Genomic DNA, 20,078 nt, shown 5'->3' on the forward strand with positions numbered 1-20,078 from the left:
CGCAAGTATAAATATACTTTAACGGAAACACCAAAACCTGTTATTATTAATCATTTATTACGTTGGCGAAATTAATACCTTTTTTTGGAATCTATAATATATTATACACATTGAAACAATACCAAACGTACAGGTTTTGTCCAAGATGAAGAATTTGAAGAAGAAGAGAGAATGTACATTGTATATATACTGTATAGACTATTTAATAATAAGCTGTTCATCAAATGAATCATCGACTTAAGAACAATAGCTTTTTACTCGTTTGGAATTATTTAAACTACCAATGTTGTTTCCTTGCGAATTAAGACCCGTCTTGAGTTCTCATGTACCATGTGCAATTGACCAAACTAGGATATACATGCTGTTTTAAAACCATAAAGTTATATTTTTAGTTATCGCATATGCATAACAGAATAATAAAACCTTGAACGAATGTGCAGTTTGTAAGTATAGAGGCAACAATCCGCAACCATTCACCGGGGTCTATCGCGTGTGTAACGCCGCTATTCTATATACACACTTTTCTTATACTTTATTTTTATAACTACAGCGTATAAATGAATACTCTTCGCATATTGTTACATATGTCACAAAGGAAAACATATAAAACGACGTTTATTTTTAATTACAATGACGTATATTTTTTTATTAAATAGACTATTAGTACACTACAATGTCTACATTTTTTAATAATTCTATTTAAAATAAAATATTGCGGAATAAGGTGAAAAGAATATGAATAAATTAGGCACTTGGGATGAACAAGTATGAGAAACAATGTAGAATCTCTGGTATTTTAGCGGTGATGTCTTTTACACAGAACTTTTTGCTATTTTCAAGAACTGTGAAGTATGTAGAACCGATACAACTTATTTATTAAAAAAATAGAAACTATTCATATAGTCAAGAGGCGGTCTTATCGCTCGCGGCGATCGCTACCAGACAACCTTTGGATGCAGATAACTTACTTGTCCCGGGAAAGAAATATACCTACAGGCCACACGACTAAGGTGAATAATTACATCATTGGCTTGGCGGTAGTACAACGATGTAATTGGGAGTATATTCATAATTAATTTGTATGCGATGCAGATGGGAACAAGCAGATTCTTCCTATAACCTGCTGAAGGTTTTAGACCTATCAACAACTAAAACATCAGCTAATTTCTGAAACGGACTTCCAAAACAGCATTAACTTTTATTTTTACTAAGCATTTTAATTCAACATTTATTATTGAAATTTGGTTCGGTACGGAGAGTAATCTAGTCGGTTAAAGTCAACACCAAGGCAAGGCTTCATTAAACTTGTAACATGGGTCAGCTCCGAGCACCGTACCCGGCCTCTCTCCCTACAACGCGATAGACCCGGCACCTGCACCGTTAATCCACGGACTGAGAAGATCCCATCTAGTCCAAAAATATTAACTTTGCAAATCATTAATTATATTTATAGCCAATAAACGCAAATTTTATTAAAACAAATGAAAAAAAAACTGAATGAATTTATACGTGTCACTATCAAGTCATCGGATACTGCCATCCCGGAGAAAAGTTCTTCATCCTCGAAAAGACCGGAGATTACAGCATGAAAGAGCCCAACAATAAACTTTTAATTTGTCATTATGCAGCAATAAAAACATCTAAAATGAGAGCGACAAAAAACTCGTTCGGTGTCTGACAAAAACCGCGTACTGGGGGCGAAATTCGCAAGATCATCCCGTCGTAATGATGGCCGCTTGAAAAAAAAATTTAAATATGAAAAGGCCGGACGGGGCACGGTAATGGTTTAAAATCATTTTTCATCCGAATCATTCGTAAGTCAGAACGTGAATACGGTAGCAGTCGACTGTGGATCCATTATCTTGAGTGTTCGATTACGGCTACGGTCAAGGCCATACTTCATTAGTTACTTCCTCGAGATATATTTTATAATGACTTGGCAATGTATATTTCGTTGGAAGACAATTACCCTTTTAATAATATAAATTGGCGGCATTTATAAAGGAATAATCTGCTACCAGTTCTTATTGTTTATTTATGTTAAAGAAACTTTGAATTAACGCCTAAGCACAATCTAAGGGGCCAGTCATAAAATACATTCGCTGCGAAAGAAGGGGGTCGCTTAGTGCAACATGATGGTCGAAAAAACATAATGGCTCAAAATATTTTAAAAACCTTTGGATGAGACATTTATAAATTTATTTAAATTTTGTTATCATAAATAATAGACCGAAAATTTTGTAAGATTATCAATTATTTTGGTGTTTTGTGACGGATTACTTACAGGGAGGTCGCAGAATCGTGTTATTACAACGAGGAGGGAAGAGGTTCAAAAAAGTTTGACGTATTTTATGCACGGTCTCCAACTACGTCGTATTAAAAATATATTTATACAGATTGCTTTTTAACTATTTGTGGATAGAGCGGTTTATATTCCAGCTTATTTCTATACCAGAGGCGTCAAAAATAAATCAAAAATATGAAGTATTTATATTTATTTTCATTTAGTAAATTAAGAGTACATGTTTCGCTTGGTTTTGTTCTTTTTCTTCTGGTTGTAATTGTCGATCGGGGGCAGACCGCTGTCAAACTCGCTTGCTGTATGCATAGAGCTCTGTTTGTTTACTACTCTGTTGCCGAAAAGTCCCGGCTTCACCTTCGGGAACCTGCGCATCGTCAATTTAATCAATAAATGGATAATATAATTTATATGTAAAATAATATTATAATTATAACGTATACAGTGATTGGTACAGATGACAGAATTGTATATTAATAATAGCGTAATATGGGCAGTATGAAAAAGTAACGTTTTTTTATTAAATTAGACAAGAATTGTATTACACAATTCTACTAAGCTTTCCTTATCAGAACACATACATTGAATTTATGTAATAAACTCATATAGATAGCGTATCATTTTTTATTATTTTTCTTTACATTTGTGAAAACTTAATGGCCTTGCCATATTTACGATCTATTACCATTTAATCGACCCGTTAGTTAACCGAAAATTATAAATAAATAAATAATTTTTATTTGAAAACTCTTTAAAGCTACGAAATATATGAACCGCTAGTACTGTCAAAAGTCTTAGACCTATATAAATTAAAATAAAAGCTCTATTAGGTGTGGTTAATTTATTCATTTATTTAGTGTCTAAATAATTATATTTGTATGTACTCGATGCTAATTAGCAACAGTAATTAGTACACACAAAAATCAAACACTGAATTAAGTAATATTATGATTATGTTTTTTGTATGATTTCATCGTAACACGTCTTTTTCATGTTTTGAATGATGAAATAAGTATAGATTTTTAAAATTGACTGTGTGGTTTGTAAGGGAAAACAGGAGTTGTCTTTACAATTTTTCTCACTTTTTAATTTTTAAATTCTCTTTAAAAGACCATTTATAAGGTACTACACCTTAACGACAACTTAAAAAAACTTGCCAAATTGATGGAGCCGTTTTTGAGTTTAGCACTTAGTAATATCCTTGGCGATTCGTTTTAAAGAATCGATAAAACAAAATTAGACATTAACTTTTAATAATATTTGACAATATTTCATTAATAAAACCTTCGTTGAGGTTAATGACATTATGAGGTCAAACCGTACTTTTTTAGTTAGTATTATGATTTAGATAAAATAACAATATACACATATGTTACAAAACACATAGGAAACTGGAATTGAACCCACTGTCACTTCAATTTGCCAATCCTTTAAGCTATATCAATTACTTTCATTCGCCTATTAATCTTATTCCTGATTCGATCTCGTTGAGAAATCCCAAGCAAGGCTTCCATTGCTCATTGATCGATTGTGAGCTTATCAGTGAAGCCCCTGCTTCAGCTACTAAGTTAAAGCTATCAACATCATCATGTTAGCTAAAAGACGCCCACTACAAAGCTTAGTCCCCTCTCAAATATCGACCCGTCTTACGCTGCCCGCATCCAGCGCCTTCCCTCATATTGCCTATATATAGGCTTACCATACGTCCCGGTTTGACCGGGATAGTCCCGGTTTGAGATCCCTGTCCTGGCGTCTCGACCGGTCAGCATTAGCGTCCCGGTCAAACTTGAACAGCACCGACACCCCAACCAATCGTTCCCCCGTGCCACCCGCGCCAAAATTCTAATGAATAGTGTTAATTGCTCCAAAGATGGTTCCAGCTATTCATCCATTTTCACAAGCAGCATATTGAGGTGCCAAATTTAAAAAAAGTTGTAGAGTTTGCTATGTGTCTACCCGGTACTTCAGCGCCAGTGGAAAGAATTTTTTCACAGATAGTAAAAATGTGGTCTGACGATCGGGGAAGGATGGAATAATGCGTTGTGCAAGCTTTGCTTACGTGCAAACTCAACTTGAACATGTCATGCAGTTAATTTTATGACAAAATTAAGCACGACAAAACGATTCTGAAGAAAGTGCACTCTAGTGAAAAATTTAAAGCAAGCGTGGGTGAATAATAAAACCGGGCAAATTTTTAGTGTTGTTTTTGTTAATTCATAATAATTTTGATTGCATTTCAAATATGAAAAACACAAATTAAGCGAAAAGCAAAATGAAAATGAGCCTCTTTCTCTTCTGCGTCCCGGTTTGGCTCTTCGTAATTATGGTAAGCCTACCTATATACCTTATATTGCCACACAAGAAACTTTCGGTCTCATCAACCATTGGTTGCACGAGCAAAGCGCCACGTTCGCTGCCACTGCAAGATCAATAGCTATAGTTTAAATCTATTAACTTACCCAGGGCGTTTCTTTTCTTCCTCCTCGTGTACTGTCAGTCGATTCGTAGGTCTCTCTTTCTTCAGTTTAGGGTCGGATTTCGCCCTCCTCGCTAACGCAGCCGGCGTTTCTCGGAGTGCGAACGCCTTCGCCGCATGACCGAGGTGTAATTGCCTCGCGTCCAGCCACATTCGTACCTCGCGGGGGTACCCGGAGTAGAATCGCACCCAAGATGTATATGCTAATAAATATTGCAAACAATTAGCCAATAATCCTTCGACAATTCGTCGCAACCGTCATATAATTTCTGATTTAATGTACCTTTACAAAATTTTACGCGGAATATTTACGTCATTATATATTCTTGAGAATATTAATATAGGTGTTTCCCAAAATTAATACCATTACAAAAGTGTTTAGTATCCAACAATCAACAAAACAACTTCAATTAACTCCAACAAACCGAAACATATAAAATCAATTCAATGTAGAAATACCAGTGTTGTACATTTTTTGGGATAGTATACTTTACGTATATCATTTCCTGTACTTTCATTTTTTCCCAAATTATCACTGTAACGAAACTAGAAAATCAAATAAAAATATATAATTAATTTGACATAAAGAGTCGTTTAATATTGTTTACTGTTTTATTCGGTTATGAACGTTTAGTTATAAGCTAGCATAATTATGTATGCATGCCTGCAATAGGCAAATATATTTAATTTTGTACTTTCTTAAATGAAACTATTGTAAATTCATGCTGTTGGTGCGCCAATTTTACTTTATTTAATATATACGGAACATTGAGGATTTTTTTGGAAATTTTGGTCATATACTATTGGAAGAGCAGTCGTGAACATAAGACACATTGCACGGACCTTTTCAATCTCTGGCCAACTTTATTTCATCGAGGCACTTCTCCCGCGATTGATAGATGCTTTCGTGTGGGCGTTTACCTGGTCAGCATCGAAAAACTAGGTAAACTCTGGATCTTAATACCTTCGCTGTACAGTCTATACAGACAAAAATATTTACAGGTGTGTTTCTAACCTCTGCTGGCTTTCCCCAACCAGTCGCGGTGGCTATGCGCTGTGTGCTCGAGGCGTGTTTGCACGGCGATGGCGGCCCGCGCCGGGTTCGATGCCGCGGGCGCGACTGTCCGCAGCGCTTCCAGTGATTGCGACTCGTCCGTCTGCCGAAGCCTAAGGGCGGAAAGAAGAATTGCTGTGTCCTTACAATGTATCCACCATCTGACCATCGTCTCACATCGACTTTAGTGACGTCGCGTGCGAATAATACATACGGAGGACAACCTTTTACCTTTTACCGTGACTGGTGGACTACCCACAATATTGCGAGATTTTATCACCAAATGACTATAACACAAACTTAAGGTTCTGTTTTTAAATAATATAAGCAACGTTAAACTTCAATGCGTTATTATATTTCATTTAAGATCACTCAGTTTCTGGAGAGCTCTTCTCAGTAAAACAGTATAATAATAAACTTGAATAATTTTTTTTTTCATTATTATTTTTGATTTGCTATTTTTTAACCTGGCTTGTTCTATTGCAACTGCATATAGCGAGTTGTTCTCTTTTACTAATTACCATAATATGACTGCATTTTTAACTAATTTATTTAAATTTTTTTAATGTAAAATTAATTTAATAGCACAAACATTAACTAATAGCACTAACCCGGGAAATTTCTTGTGCTATCTTAAAAATTCAAATTCTTTGTCATGTTGTTAATTAAATGAAAAAAATACATGCGTCTCAAAATAACCTTCAATTTTCAATTCGTGTATTACAATTCAAATCAATTAGAAAAATGTAAACAAAATTTTAATTTACAATGTATTAGTCATTAATCATTATTGTCTACCTGATCCGTTTCTGTTCTAGATGCCTGACGAACTCGGCTTCACTAGGTAGCAGCATCAAAATGGCGGCTCCAACTTGCGCAGCGCGACCTGTTCGCCCGACCCTATATATGAAACGAGCAAAACAAGACAAATATTGAAAATTCCATCTGTTCGATTTTTTCGTCCTTCTGTGTATACATATATATATATATATATATATATATATTGTATAAATAAATTGAACTAAATATATATATATATACACACATAAATATTTATACATTTATAATATAATATATAAATAAATAAATATATAAAAATATATATATATATATATATTTATTATTTATTTATTTATTTATTCAATTTATTTATACAATTCTGAAATAATCCTTCAACCAATTTATATTATTATCGTTAGCTTTAATAAGCCCACAGCTGGACATAGACCTTCTACATAGATTTTACATAGGACCTGTTGTGAGCGACGACCTTAACAAGATTGTATGTCAACCTTGTGGGCGAACGTCCTACGTTGCGCTTGGCGGACTGTTGTCACCGCTCTAGAACCTTAAGGCATCAGCGGCCATTGGTTTAGCGCTACGTGGTCTGCCCACTGCCACTTCAATTTGCCAATCCACTGAGTTATATCGAACCATATACGATTCAATATATATTCTAATTTCGGATGATCAAAACTTATTTACCTTATTCTAGCAAATAATTATCGAGACGATTTAATATTAACAAAAGTAACCATTTTCCAATTATCATCACGCGCACAAGCATGTTTAGTTATCTGTTACACTCAAACATTTTCATTCCGGAATTTTTTCGATACAAAGCTACTTCCATTTTAAGCCAATACAATAGGTGTTTTTTAGTAATCGCGAAATTAGCGATTTATATAATGCCAGTAACAACATTACAATAATGTACACAAGAGCATTTGAAGGAACATTCCAATGAATTCTCCTTTGCTATGGAGACCATTACAAACCCACTATTTGCCTTTGAGCAGTAACAGCACCTCATATTTACATTTACATGACTATGGGCTAAGAAACATTGCAACATAGTATCTAAGACAACGATTGTCTAAGGTGAAAGATCATCTTAGTGAAATATACACAACGGAAGTACGCTCACAATGTGTTGTTATGGTCGTCAGAATATGCTATATACAAGCCATTTCCATTTGGTTCTTTTGGAAATCTATGGAGAAGGCTTTTGTCCAAGAGCGAATGTCCTATGGCTGAAATGATGACGACAATGTTGGTAATTGGCATCTTTCAGTTTGAAGCTGCGAGGGTTCCAAACGTGCCCGTAACGTTTATTTTTATTCGTTTACGAATCTCTTCACTTTTTAATCTATCTCGTAGAAATATCTCTAGCATAAGGCCTCTCCATAACTCGTTACGTTACTAGAACGTCAATGTGACCCGAAGTGAAAGACCACGTTTCCATCTTAGGGGAACTCAATGTAGGCTTTTGTAGCGTTCTTCTAATGACGCACATGAGTGCTAAATGATTCCGAATGGATAATAATATAAATAAATTAATGTCACACGAAACATTAACATTCCGACCCGAAAGTTTCCGAGAGTGTCGATTCGATCGGTTACGATTATCGGTCTAATACTAATTACCTGTGCACATAATCTGTTGCAGATGCGGGAGCACAATATTGCAGCACAAGATCGACGCGCGGTACGTCAACACCACGTGCAGCGACGTCCTGCAAAAAAATCATTGACAGTCTCGCTGGTCACAAATATAAAAGAACCCATGAGGAGTGGCCTATTGGATCGCAACAAATGTATTCACAATAATTTACAGATAAACAATGAATATTCGACACATTTGAACATTACTTTGTTACAAGTTATTATTAACAATAAAAAAAATTGAAATCTAATTGTCTAGTTATTCGTACATATTATTTATTTACAAACGTTAAACCGTCTGTTTTTAAACCTCATCTGCATCGTGTCAACCGCTCAATTCTTCGTCTTTGCGTCACGTATCTCATGTGGGGAGTAGCAGCTTTGCTATTTCCATCTTCAAAGTCTAATAACTTTGTACAAGAGATCTTCGCTGTTGACGTTTACTTTTACTGACCACACTCCTCTCCCTACGTAACCAAATGATTCTACCACTGCCGTTTTTAAGCTCCGTTCAATGTTGAACTGAAGTTCGCTATTGACAGATCTAAATCCTTCGACAGGTTTTAACGGAATCTCACTGTTTTTTCTCTCCTTTTCCCCTTATGTCGGTGGTCAGAGGGACATTGCTGGAAACTGTTACCGAACCAAATTTATTTTAGAAACAGTCTACAGAATCCAGGTCAGGTTTTATATAGTAAATAAGAAATTAAGAAATAAATAAAATTGTAAATGAAGTAGCACATGGTGTCAAATCTTTGCCGTTTTAGAGTAGAAGTGTATATGGTGACTGTAAAAAAAAAACCAGCTAAGCTTTAGTGTCTAATATTAAAAAGCAAAACCATCTCAATTATACCACGCCTGTAGCACATGTTATATTATGACAAATGGCACAGTTCGGAAAATAGTTAAATTTTTTTTGAATAATCAATTGCATATGGTATGTTTTAATTTTATAATAGTAGAATTCGTAATTCAATCTAAACGTTCGGGTAGTCAATACGTATGAATGTTGGCATTACAATTGCAGCAGAGGTAAGAACATTTTAAATTTCGATTATACCAATCACAAAAGTACATAATTACGGTGAACAGAAGCATTATACAGCGTAATAGGAGCGCTTGGACCGACGGCCCCCCGCGGCCATGGAGATTGGACGCCTGGACGCTTCGACGCGATCTACAGATATTTATGCTTTGATTGCCTTCTATAATAAGCGTCGCGACAATGTAACATTAATTACCTTTATTAAATTAAACTCGCCGCGTGTAAGTACATTATTGCGCAGAAAATAATAACGAAAAATGTCTTTTAAATCTTAATAAAATTACGTTTTGCCCTGTCGAGTGTTAATATAGTCAATCATTAAAGTTTAATAATATATTAGCATTTAATAAAATACATAATTCTGTACATATTTTCTACTTGATAAACAGATAACGGGTTAAAACACACAATACTAAATTTAAGAGATATTTATTATAATTGTAAGATAAGCAATGTATTTTTTTTTCATTTATATTATAAAGAAGAATTTCATCACAAGAAACTAGGGTTTATATTTGTGCTAATATGGAAAGATTTAAAATAAAGTTGAACAATTTGAATTGGAACTAGGAGTCATGAGTATGTACATATAGCCCAGTTACATTTTTATGATGTACATCATGTGTATATATGTATGTATGTTGCATACAAATTGTGTTCTTTATACAAAATTTATGAATGTTTAAATTAAACTTTGACACTGAAGCTTAAATGAAATAAAAATATGGTTACGGTCATTAAAATAAATGCACGAAGGTTACCTACATAGAATCGTAAATAAATAAATAAAAATCTGTCTCTTTGACATCAAAATTATAGATATGTTATTAACATAGGAACCGACATTGAGTATGCAATTAATAATTCGTATTGCATTTTTACACGTGTACGAAATTTACGCGACACACCTGCACGCTCGGACAGTTGTATGGTCGCCCGCAATGGTGACTTCAAATGTCACAAAAAAAGATACAAAACTATCATATGTAACATTACACCTTTTGTTACGGATAATAAAAATTGAAATTGCAAAATGGCCGACAGAAAATTAAAATTATGTTACCACTGTTAATCAAAAAATAAAAACTTGTAAAAAAGTCCTATAATAAATAGCGTGAAGGATTTTTAAGTTATTATACTGTATAAAGAATACTGTAAAAGCGACCACAAAAAAAAACATGTTTGTTGTGAGCACTTCTCAGATCAAGGCGCGTTTGAAACCCTCGTAGCTTTAAGTTGAAGGATTCCTTTTAGGAGAGTTCAATCTAATCCTAGTTTCTATCAAATTTCACTGTTCTGACAATCTTCTCACGTACACGAGTGATCATTTTAAATATCCTATATGGGTAGTTATATCTGATAGTTCCATACGCTATCGTTGTGTTCATTTTTTAACAAATAAGTTATTAACTATTGTTTCTATTTAAATTTTTTGTTTTCGTCAGACAAAATTAAAATCATAAAATGTAAAACTTGTTTCATTATTAGACATAGCAAAGTAGCGTGTGTACATTAGGGGTCAAATGTTAAATAACTTTAGTCATGGAAAAAAATTAACCGATGTTATATCATCTAAAAAACTCTTTACTGAAAATTTCATTTCTAATGCAAAAAACCTAGGAATTGTTAAATAAGATTTTCTTTTTTTTATTATTGTAAAGAATCTTGACAAGCCTTTTTTTAATTTTGACTTCGTATATTTACATCTTTAGTAATTTCATCTTTTCTGTACATTTATTGGCGCTCACTATATTACACTAAATCAACACAAGTACCATTCAGAGTGCAATATTAACTCTCTCTGGCGAACATAATATAGGAAATCTATGAGAATGTGTTAAGAGAACTCTAAAACACAAAATCATGGCACGTCTCGGGTAACCTTAAATCTCCAGGTAGTCATTGTTAATCGCTAATTGGCTAGAAAAACGAATGTAACTGGCCTACAATAAAGCGTGCAAGCGTTAGTTTGATACATAAACGTTTATTTGCAATGTCGGGTACACTCTATTTAAATTAATCGTCCGGAAGCTAATAATAACCGCAGTTGATTGCAAAAGCGACGCACTCGACCATTAAACGGCTATTAGATTGCTTACATAATCCTAGTGTTATAATCACCAACTTATTACGCTGCTCAAAATCGCCTATAAAAGGCAAATTAGGGTGTTTCGCAATAGGCAAATTATTTTTTCAATGCCAACCTCAACATTGGTTTTTGATTGACATGCGTTTTACTATTAAGAAATATGCTACTCTGATTTAAATAACGTGAAATAATTGCACTGTTTATTTTTTTATGAAGTTTACTTTTTGTTAATTGATTGCGCAAAGTATTTTCATTTTGCAGTTTGACTATAAGGGGTGTTCTATAAATCAACCTTAAGCCGCATTCAAGTGATAGGGCAGGTAATGTCTAAACACAGAAATTGTTGAAAATATTATATACATATTTATATATATATATATATATATGTGTGTGTATATAAAATATCTTTAGACATTCTTTAACAGTCAACCCAAAAGTGTTGCCAAGATAAAAAGTTGAATGATCTAGGTCTCTTTTTTTAAAAGATTGCCGTTCAAAAATATAAATGAATTTTAGGCACCCATTGATGCAACAGTTACAAAAGTTTAATTTTTTAAATTGTTTTGACTTTGAGTACTTTTTTCGGAAAGAACGTGTATATGTTGAGACGGCCTAATCTTGAAAGAAAATGGTCATACTGTTATATGTTTAAAATTAATACAAATTTTAAAATTCAGAAATTACGTGACAAAGATTATTACTACTACTATTACTACTGCACTATTCCTAGATTTTGGCTTGATGTTGATTGTTAGCATACATAGTAATAATGCATAATATTACTTTTATGAGATACCGTATTTCATGGATAATATTTAACACCATACTGTGTTTTCTTGAGGAATGTATGTATTCATTAATTATACAATTCCTAAAATATTTTATCTTTTTTCAAAATGTCGAATAACATGTACAATGCAAGAAAAAGGCACTTTTGATCATAGGTATTTTAACCTAGTTAAGTTAGATTTTCATTAATAAAAAAAATAAAAAAGGACCAATATCTAGCCACCGTACACGTGTTGAGTGAATTTACGGTGGCGGTTGTGTAGTTGGCATTGTCTGTCGCATGCGCATTTACGAGCGGGCTAGCGGGCGGTGCACTTTCATGCACGACAACCACTGCATGTGCGGAGGTGGCTAGATATTGGTCCTTTTTTATTTAGGATGGACTTCCGCAATGTAACGCCTGAATCCATTAAAGATTTTCATTAAACGAAGCTAAAAATCACCTCCTTATTAGGCTCTTTGAAAGAATCTAAGGAACATCATATTTTTAAGATACAATAGAACGAGGCATAACCATTGCAACATCCGGAATATACTGAGTGTTCGTTGAATTTATTCTCATCGAAATTGTCTAATTAAACGTACACAGATACAAATCACACAGAATCAAAGAAAAAAACTTACAGTGCAAATTAATAAACCTCTTCTAGCAGCTCTAAATTGTTTGAATACTTCCATTCTTCTCTCGTGAGGCATAGAACCATGAAGACTGAATATATCCAAGTCTACTGGAACTAAACCACCTTCTTCTGGGGCTTCATATTCCATTTCAAATTCGGAATCAGAACTGTCGAATACCCCCGATATGTCCTTAATTATAAAAAAAATAATACAACTATTACTCGTTGATCAAAAATAATCCAATAATATCAAAACATATCCACATATCGTCATAATTATCAAACCTTAATATTATATGATCGTGTGTAAATATTCAAAATAAAAATTTGACTTACCTCATCACCTTCTTTACCATTGGACATCTTTTTTTTCTTTGATTTCATCATATTCTTTTTTAAATCTTTCTTTTTAACTTTAGCTTCTTTTCCTGTCAAGACTGTTTCAAGCAATTCGCTGTGGTAATCGACCATTTCAGTAGTAGCCATGAAAACTATCATTTTACCGCCTTTCTTATTCAACACGCAATGCTCGATTATCAGAGAACACAGAGTAACCAGCCTTAATTTCATTGGAACAATCAAAAACTTCTGATTAACCGTCGCAGGCAGAACTAGTTCATCTTCAACTACTGCTGATTTAACAGCTTCACTAAATACATTTTCTGTTGGAACATTATCTGCTTCCTGGACTTGTTCGACTTTTTTTGGTTTTTTGGCTTCTAATTCTTTTTGTACTTTGAAATATTCATAATCGGAATCACTATCATTGTCAGGTGGTCTTTTATTGCTTATTTTATCTGTAGTTTTCGGTTTGTCTTTTTTTGTATCATCTTCGTTATCAAAACTTGTTAATCCCGAAAATGCTATTAACCCTAAATTAAAAATAATTTAACATAAAATTGTAACAAAATAACTTTAATTAATAACTCACTGCAAAGAAAATATATTACCTCGTCTTTTCTCTATATTATTAATAGAAGAATCATTGCCCAAGTTCTTTATTTCTTCATTTGGTGCAACAAGATTAGATTTTGTTGGTTCAATAGGCACCTTGCTTGGTTTTTCCTTTTGATCGTCGTTTTTATTATTCACTGTTGTATTTGGTTTTAATGAGTCTGCCACAAGTACTTTGCTCTCTGATGTATCAATAAATACTGGATCTTGCATGGTAATGCCAGCCAAATTTTCTACTGCCTAAAACATTGGAGTCATTGATACTGCACAATTTCACATTTTAAAAGAACATTACTGTTAACTAACTAAAAAGTATTGTACCTTTGTAAGTGTCGCTGAGAGCAATATGGTTTGTCTATTTTGAGACATAAATATGTCAGTCAAATTGTGTTTTACGTGGCCTTCCTCAGTTTTTACTTCGGAACTTTTATTTTCTTCTTCATTAACAACATTCTTATTAACAGATTGTCTCATAAGAGCAATCGGGTCGTAAGTAGCAGCCTTTTTGTGATCCTCTATAGCTTTAACAATAGCTGCAACATCTTTTTCGTAACCCATATCCAATAGGCGATCAGCTTCATCCAGGACTAAACAACTAAAATTATCTTACGAAATGAATATATTTCCTAACTAAAAAGTATATCAAACAATATCTCATTTGTTAAAATATTAAGTATACGTATTTTGATTACGATTAACACCAATCTGTTATCCTTTTGAACACAATAAGAATATTCAAAGAAAATTGTGTTATCTACAACAGAATACGTTATAATGGTACATACATTTGAAAACATTTGTAGCAATTTCAATTATAATATGAAGTAAATAAATTTTTATAAACATAAAATAAAATTATCAATTTCAATTTTAAATGGATAAAACTTATTTTTGAAACATTTATTTTTGTAACTTCAATTCCTTATAGAATGAAATTATCATTATGCCGGCAAACATTTTTTTATAATATCACCAACAACAATCCTTTATAATGTACACTATTAAATGAAATTTAAAGTGAAAGTTTTAATGCTGGGTTTTTAATTTTAACAGTTTTCTTAATCTATGTTTAATTGAAAGTAATTTGATTGATGATTTTGCACATAAATAAAAAAATATATAAAATATATATTTCCTTACCCTGTTTTTGCAAAATTTAATGAATGTGTATGTCTCAAATGATCATTGATCCTGCCGGGAGTACCAACTAATATACTAAGTCCTTTTCTTAATCTTGCCTTTTCTGCTTTTCTCTTCTGTCCTCCACTAAGAAGTCCAGGTACGATCCAAATAAAAGGCTAAATGGAAGAAATAATTTATGTACACATTTATGACATTTGAATGTAGGTCAAATAAAAAGTATTGGGACATTCACAAACTGTAAAAAGTTTGGTAGCTTGGTGTAGATACTAATTTCCAGTCTTGTAAAATACCAGATTTGGTACAAATAGAAAGAGATTTAAAAGATGTAGAAAAAGTCATTTATACCTTTAGTTAACTTGTATGTGTAATATTAAATATTAAATTTACTTAATAAGTATTATTTGTCATTGTCATTAAGTCAGATATTAGGCACAAGGTAACATTTATAGATTTTGTATCTTAATATTAGCCATATTTCTGGTTAAACCTTAATAAATGTATAATTTGAATAGATTAATAACATGATACTATTAAACATTCATGTCGAAAAATTGTATTATATTTCAACATTGTTCCAGCCCATAGACACTCACTGTACGGCATAGACCTCCCCCCAAGATATGGGGGATTTGCCATTATAGCCATGCTTAGCAAACAGGTTGGTGATCGCAGTGTGGTATTATGCTATGCAGAGGACACTGCAGCCCGCCCTCTAGGAACATGTTTATAAGCATTGGAAATGCTACATAATTAATGTACTAAGTGGAAATTACATAGGATTGTATTATGGGAATTCAGTGGCGTACCTAGGGGGGGGGGGGGGGGTGCGGTCCGCACCGGGCGGCACTTACCTAGGGGCGGCATTTTTTATATTTACTTACAGTTGTAAAAAGCAACTTATTCATTTTATATTTTTTCTTTCTTGAATAATATATTATTATGATTATTAGAAGAAGAAAATTGTAAAACGAGATCAGATGCTGGAATATTACTCAATTCTATGTAATCTTTTTCTTTTCTATGTTACCTTCATTTATGGGAACCCGTTCTTTTGGAAATTAAGGACCCTCAAAAATACCTGCAAGTAAAAGGGTTAAATGTCCACCAATGCCATATAAAACTAAATTCTTTGCAAACACATTTCATGGAACAAAGAGATACGCTAGTACAAAACGCTATTATAGCAGCCAAAATAATTTGTGAAGAGATGTCGACTAAGCGTCGAGTTAGAAGAAGAAAAAATATGAGTGGGGAAAATTCGACGTTGGGACGTGGGGCTATCCTTAGAAGAAGAAGTACGAAGAAAAATGTTTTCGTCTATGGACAGAATTATCAAGGAATAAAAGAACGCTTCGGTCAGTTGCATGGCCTTGTAAGAAAATATTCGTGTATAATACCGTGTAACCTACTAAATGAAGAATTTGAATGTCAAATAAATGACTTGATTGACATTGATAAAGAACAGTTCCATATTGAAAGAAAAAGGATCCAGGTTTTTATGGCTGTACCTACACTAAAAAAAGAGGCAAAACATTAGAAAAACGGGGAGAAGGGCCCTCTTGATCTGCTAAAATTTATTCAGCAGTATAGGTTGGAAAATTCTGTTCCCAACATTGTAATTTTGTTAAGAATTTTTTATAAATTTCAATCAGTGTCGCTAGTTGCGAAAGAAGCTTCTCAAAATTGAAGTTGATAAAAAATTATCTTCGTTCTACAATGAGTCAATTAAGACTACAAAATCTTGCAATATTGTCAATAGAACAAGAAAATACAAATAATATAAATTTTGAGAGCATTATACACAATTTTTCTAGTATGAAAGCTAGAAGAGTAGATATTATTTAAATATATTTACGAGTGCATACAAATATGTCTAAAAAAATTACTCTGTGTATTAATTAATATTGATTAAATAACTTAATAATTTATTTATGTGTAATAAACACAATTTATTTATTTATTAATTTATAAAAACCACAATTTGATTGACTTATAAGAGAAAGGGCGGCAAACTGGAGATCGCCCCGGGCGGCAAAAGTTCTAGGTACGCCACTGTGGGAATCAAACTAATGACCTATGATGGAAATTCTCAGTCGTCTACCGCTAGGCTACCACTGCTTTCAGTCTATCAGTGTTTCATTCACACATAGGTGATAATGGTCACAGAAAACCCATAAATAATTTTTTTCCATAGAGCAATATATATTTTAAGAACCCAATCATTTTTCTTGCAGTTTCAGTTTAACTATTTTACTCCTTTTACATTGAATGCTGTGGTGGACTTATGACTTATTGCCTTATAGGCATTCTCTACCAGTCAACAACCTAGAGCATTGCATTGAGAAAAAAAGTATGCAGGTGTAAATGTTATAGAAATATAATACAAAATTTATAAATTACATTGACTATGTAGCATAAAATAACAAATACAATTTTACACCTTGTATTTTATTAATAGCGTGTCTGTAGACTATCCTAAACAATAATTATGCATGATTTGCATTTACTTTATTCATATACAAAGTAAAATAATTTTTTTTATTGAATAAAATTAAAGAATTTTACTTGTTTGTGAGCAGTGGTATACTGCTCACAAACAAGTTTCGAGAGGATGGGCAGCAACATGCTCCACTTACCATATTATCACACTGCATTCACCAACCTGCCTGCCAAGTGTGGCAATTATGGTCAATCACCCCATAGATATATTTGGTAAAGGTATCTATGGGCTGTAACAATGTTGACCATGATACTTAAATAAATAAACTTAATGTAAAACTTACCTTCACTAACTTTACAAATAATTCATATGTTTGAACAGCTAACTCCCTGGTAGGGACCACTACAACAACTCTGATACCATCATGTCTATTTATTTTTGGTCTTATCGCCTGCAGTCCCTCTATGATAGGAAGAGCATAAGCCAAAGTTTTTCCTGAACCTGTCTGTGACCTATAACAATGTATATTTTAAGTACCACAAAGATTAAATAAATATCCACTTTCATCATAATCTCATAACAAATTCTTAATTAATATTACAGAAATTCAATATATATCTATATTAAAGACATCAATTTTGGTATCTTTGCAATTTGGAAAGTGATGCCAAACAGCTGAATATAAATTTAATCTACAGATAAATTAAATAATAATACACAACATAAAGCAACCATCAAATTATCTTTATCAAGAACTTATCCATCAGTTTAAAAACACAAACACATCGGCCTTTTCACAAATAATAAATAAGTAGAAAAACATAAATTCATTTCTATATCATTGAAAAATTTCTTTACTAATAAATCAATTATTTCAGTGTTACCAAAACTAAAATAATTAATTTATTAATACAATTAAAAACCATGGAGTTATTAGAATGAGTGTGTGAGTTAAGCCACATTATCGAAAAGTCAAGACCTTTATTTATAACATAATGTAAATGTTTATTAATACATACAGTAATATCAATTCCAATTTATTAGATACATTATTCTAAGAATCTTCAAAAATTGAAATTCAGCTAACAAGAGCATAGTTTTTCATATTTAAAATAACTTACCTAATTAAAGCATCTCTTCCATTCAAAATAACTGGTATTGAATTTTGCTGTACTGTCATAAGCTGTTTTAAATTCAAGTTTTGCTGTAAATTAGCAACGCTGTGTGGATGGAGGTCTAAATCTGAAAATGTCTGTGCTGAAAAGACTTTTTCTACAATCGGCTTAACAGCTTTTTGTCCAATACGAGGAACATCTGGGTTATTTTTAAAAAGGGAAGAAATCCAGCCCCCCGTTCGAGGTTTTTGTTTCACTTGCAAATCGTCACTAAGTTGTTGATAGTTTTTCTCCTTAAACTTTCCCTTATTTTCACTTAGATCTCTTAAATTGGCCTCTAAATCGACTGTATCTTTGCTATTAGTTTCATTTATTTTTGCAATTTTCTCTTTTGGTTCCATTGGGCCTTTCGAAGGGAACTTATTTCCTGCATTTTGTGGCCTTTTCCTTGCGATTATTTTACCACTTACTATAGGTTTCGGCAGGAATTTGTATTCTGAAGTATTTCTTGGTTGTTTGCTAGCTTTTTTATTAACATTACTCTAAAAAAATAATCAAAATATTTAGAAGTCACAAAAATAGTAACTAAATTACAAAACTCACGCAACTCACCTTCTTAGCACTTGATATGTTTAACTGTAAATCTTCCATCCTTTCTTTATTTCTAATTTTGTACTCCTAAAATAACCACTTATTCTACAATATTTACTGTTTGAGGTTATTCGCATGCCTTGACGTTACGTTGACACTTTTAGTTTTATTTTATTGGAGATAAGACAAAGGCACGTTATGGCATAAGTTTTCTCTAAATGTTTAAGTTATATGACAAAATTCCACGAAACAAACTATTAGTTTTTATTTAAGTTAAAATGTATACAATTACAAAATTACTTATAACTACAAAAAAAATTACTTGGTATGAAATAAAAGTATTACTGAATTAAACTATTTTTGTAATCATGGATTTTTTTTGCCTATTTATTTTTCTCTTCTGATGCGTCTGCGCAGAGACATCAGAAAGCTAGAGCCAACACCTATTGTTCATCCTGGTAGAGTAAAAACCTTTGTCCACAAGACCTGTCCACAGCTAAAACAGTGTTCCTACGGCAAGATACCGCACGCAAGCTACTAGAACCGCCGTACACCCGCGCTCGAGCAGTCCGAAAACATATTCAAGATTAACAGGGGTGGTAAAACTACCGCCGATTCGGTTGCGATAATTACGACCGTACGGTCCCGGCCGGACTAATGTAGCCACTCAGTCTAGTTTACACGGGTTGCAATGAAACCTTGTCGATAAATGAAAATAGAAAAGAATATAAATAAGACACACGTCAAATTTCAAATTATGGAGATATAAAATGCTGCGTAGATACGTACGATTTTCAACTGCAAAAGCTCATAACAAAAATTAGTTTTGTTTTTATAAACAGTTTATAATTAAATAAATTAATACATGTACAGTTAATAAACAAAAAATAATCAAAGGTCAAATTGATTTTATAACTATACAAGCAACACGTATTTAACTACTTGAAAACATAGTAATATTTTCACACATGAATAATATTACGCATAACATATGTTTTGAGATATTTTATAATTCGAA

At 32.8% G+C, this 20,078-nt stretch overlaps 1 protein-coding gene across 1 annotated transcript; it reads right to left on the reverse strand.

The window, feature by feature from the left end:
• Positions 1-2,504: 2,504 nt before the first annotated feature.
• On the reverse strand, positions 2,505-19,203 carry LOC137929392 (ATP-dependent DNA helicase DDX31-like). Its single transcript, XM_068772315.1, has 13 exons — positions 19,082-19,203; positions 18,476-19,011; positions 17,698-17,866; positions 14,912-15,069; positions 14,093-14,366; positions 13,768-14,011; positions 13,154-13,689; positions 12,822-13,007; positions 8,257-8,345; positions 6,628-6,729; positions 5,791-5,942; positions 4,759-4,978; positions 2,505-2,666 (listed from the first exon to the last, which is right to left on the reverse strand). The coding sequence occupies exons 1-13, from the start codon at positions 19,118-19,120 to the stop codon at positions 2,513-2,515; spliced, it is 2,859 nt and encodes a 952-aa protein (XP_068628416.1). The 5' UTR covers positions 19,121-19,203; the 3' UTR covers positions 2,505-2,512.
• Positions 19,204-20,078: the final 875 nt, after the last annotated feature.

Source organism: Battus philenor, unplaced genomic scaffold (assembly GCF_028537555.1).
Source record: "Battus philenor isolate CCGP_79_NKW_IND1 unplaced genomic scaffold, ilBatPhil1.0.hap1 SCAF_5, whole genome shotgun sequence".
Lineage (NCBI taxonomy): Eukaryota > Metazoa > Arthropoda > Insecta > Lepidoptera > Papilionidae > Battus > Battus philenor.

Coding starts and splice junctions, on each gene's coding strand:
- LOC137929392 (XM_068772315.1), bottom strand. CDS start 19,120: ATGGAAGATTTACAGTTAAACATATCAAGTGCTAAGAAG. Junction 15,070..17,697: donor TATTTGTAAAGTTAGTGAAG/GTAAGTTTTACA, acceptor TCTTCCATTTAG/CCTTTTATTTGGATCGTACC. Junction 14,367..14,911: donor TTAAATTTTGCAAAAACAGG/GTAAGGAAATAT, acceptor AGATAATTTTAG/TTGTTTAGTCCTGGATGAAG.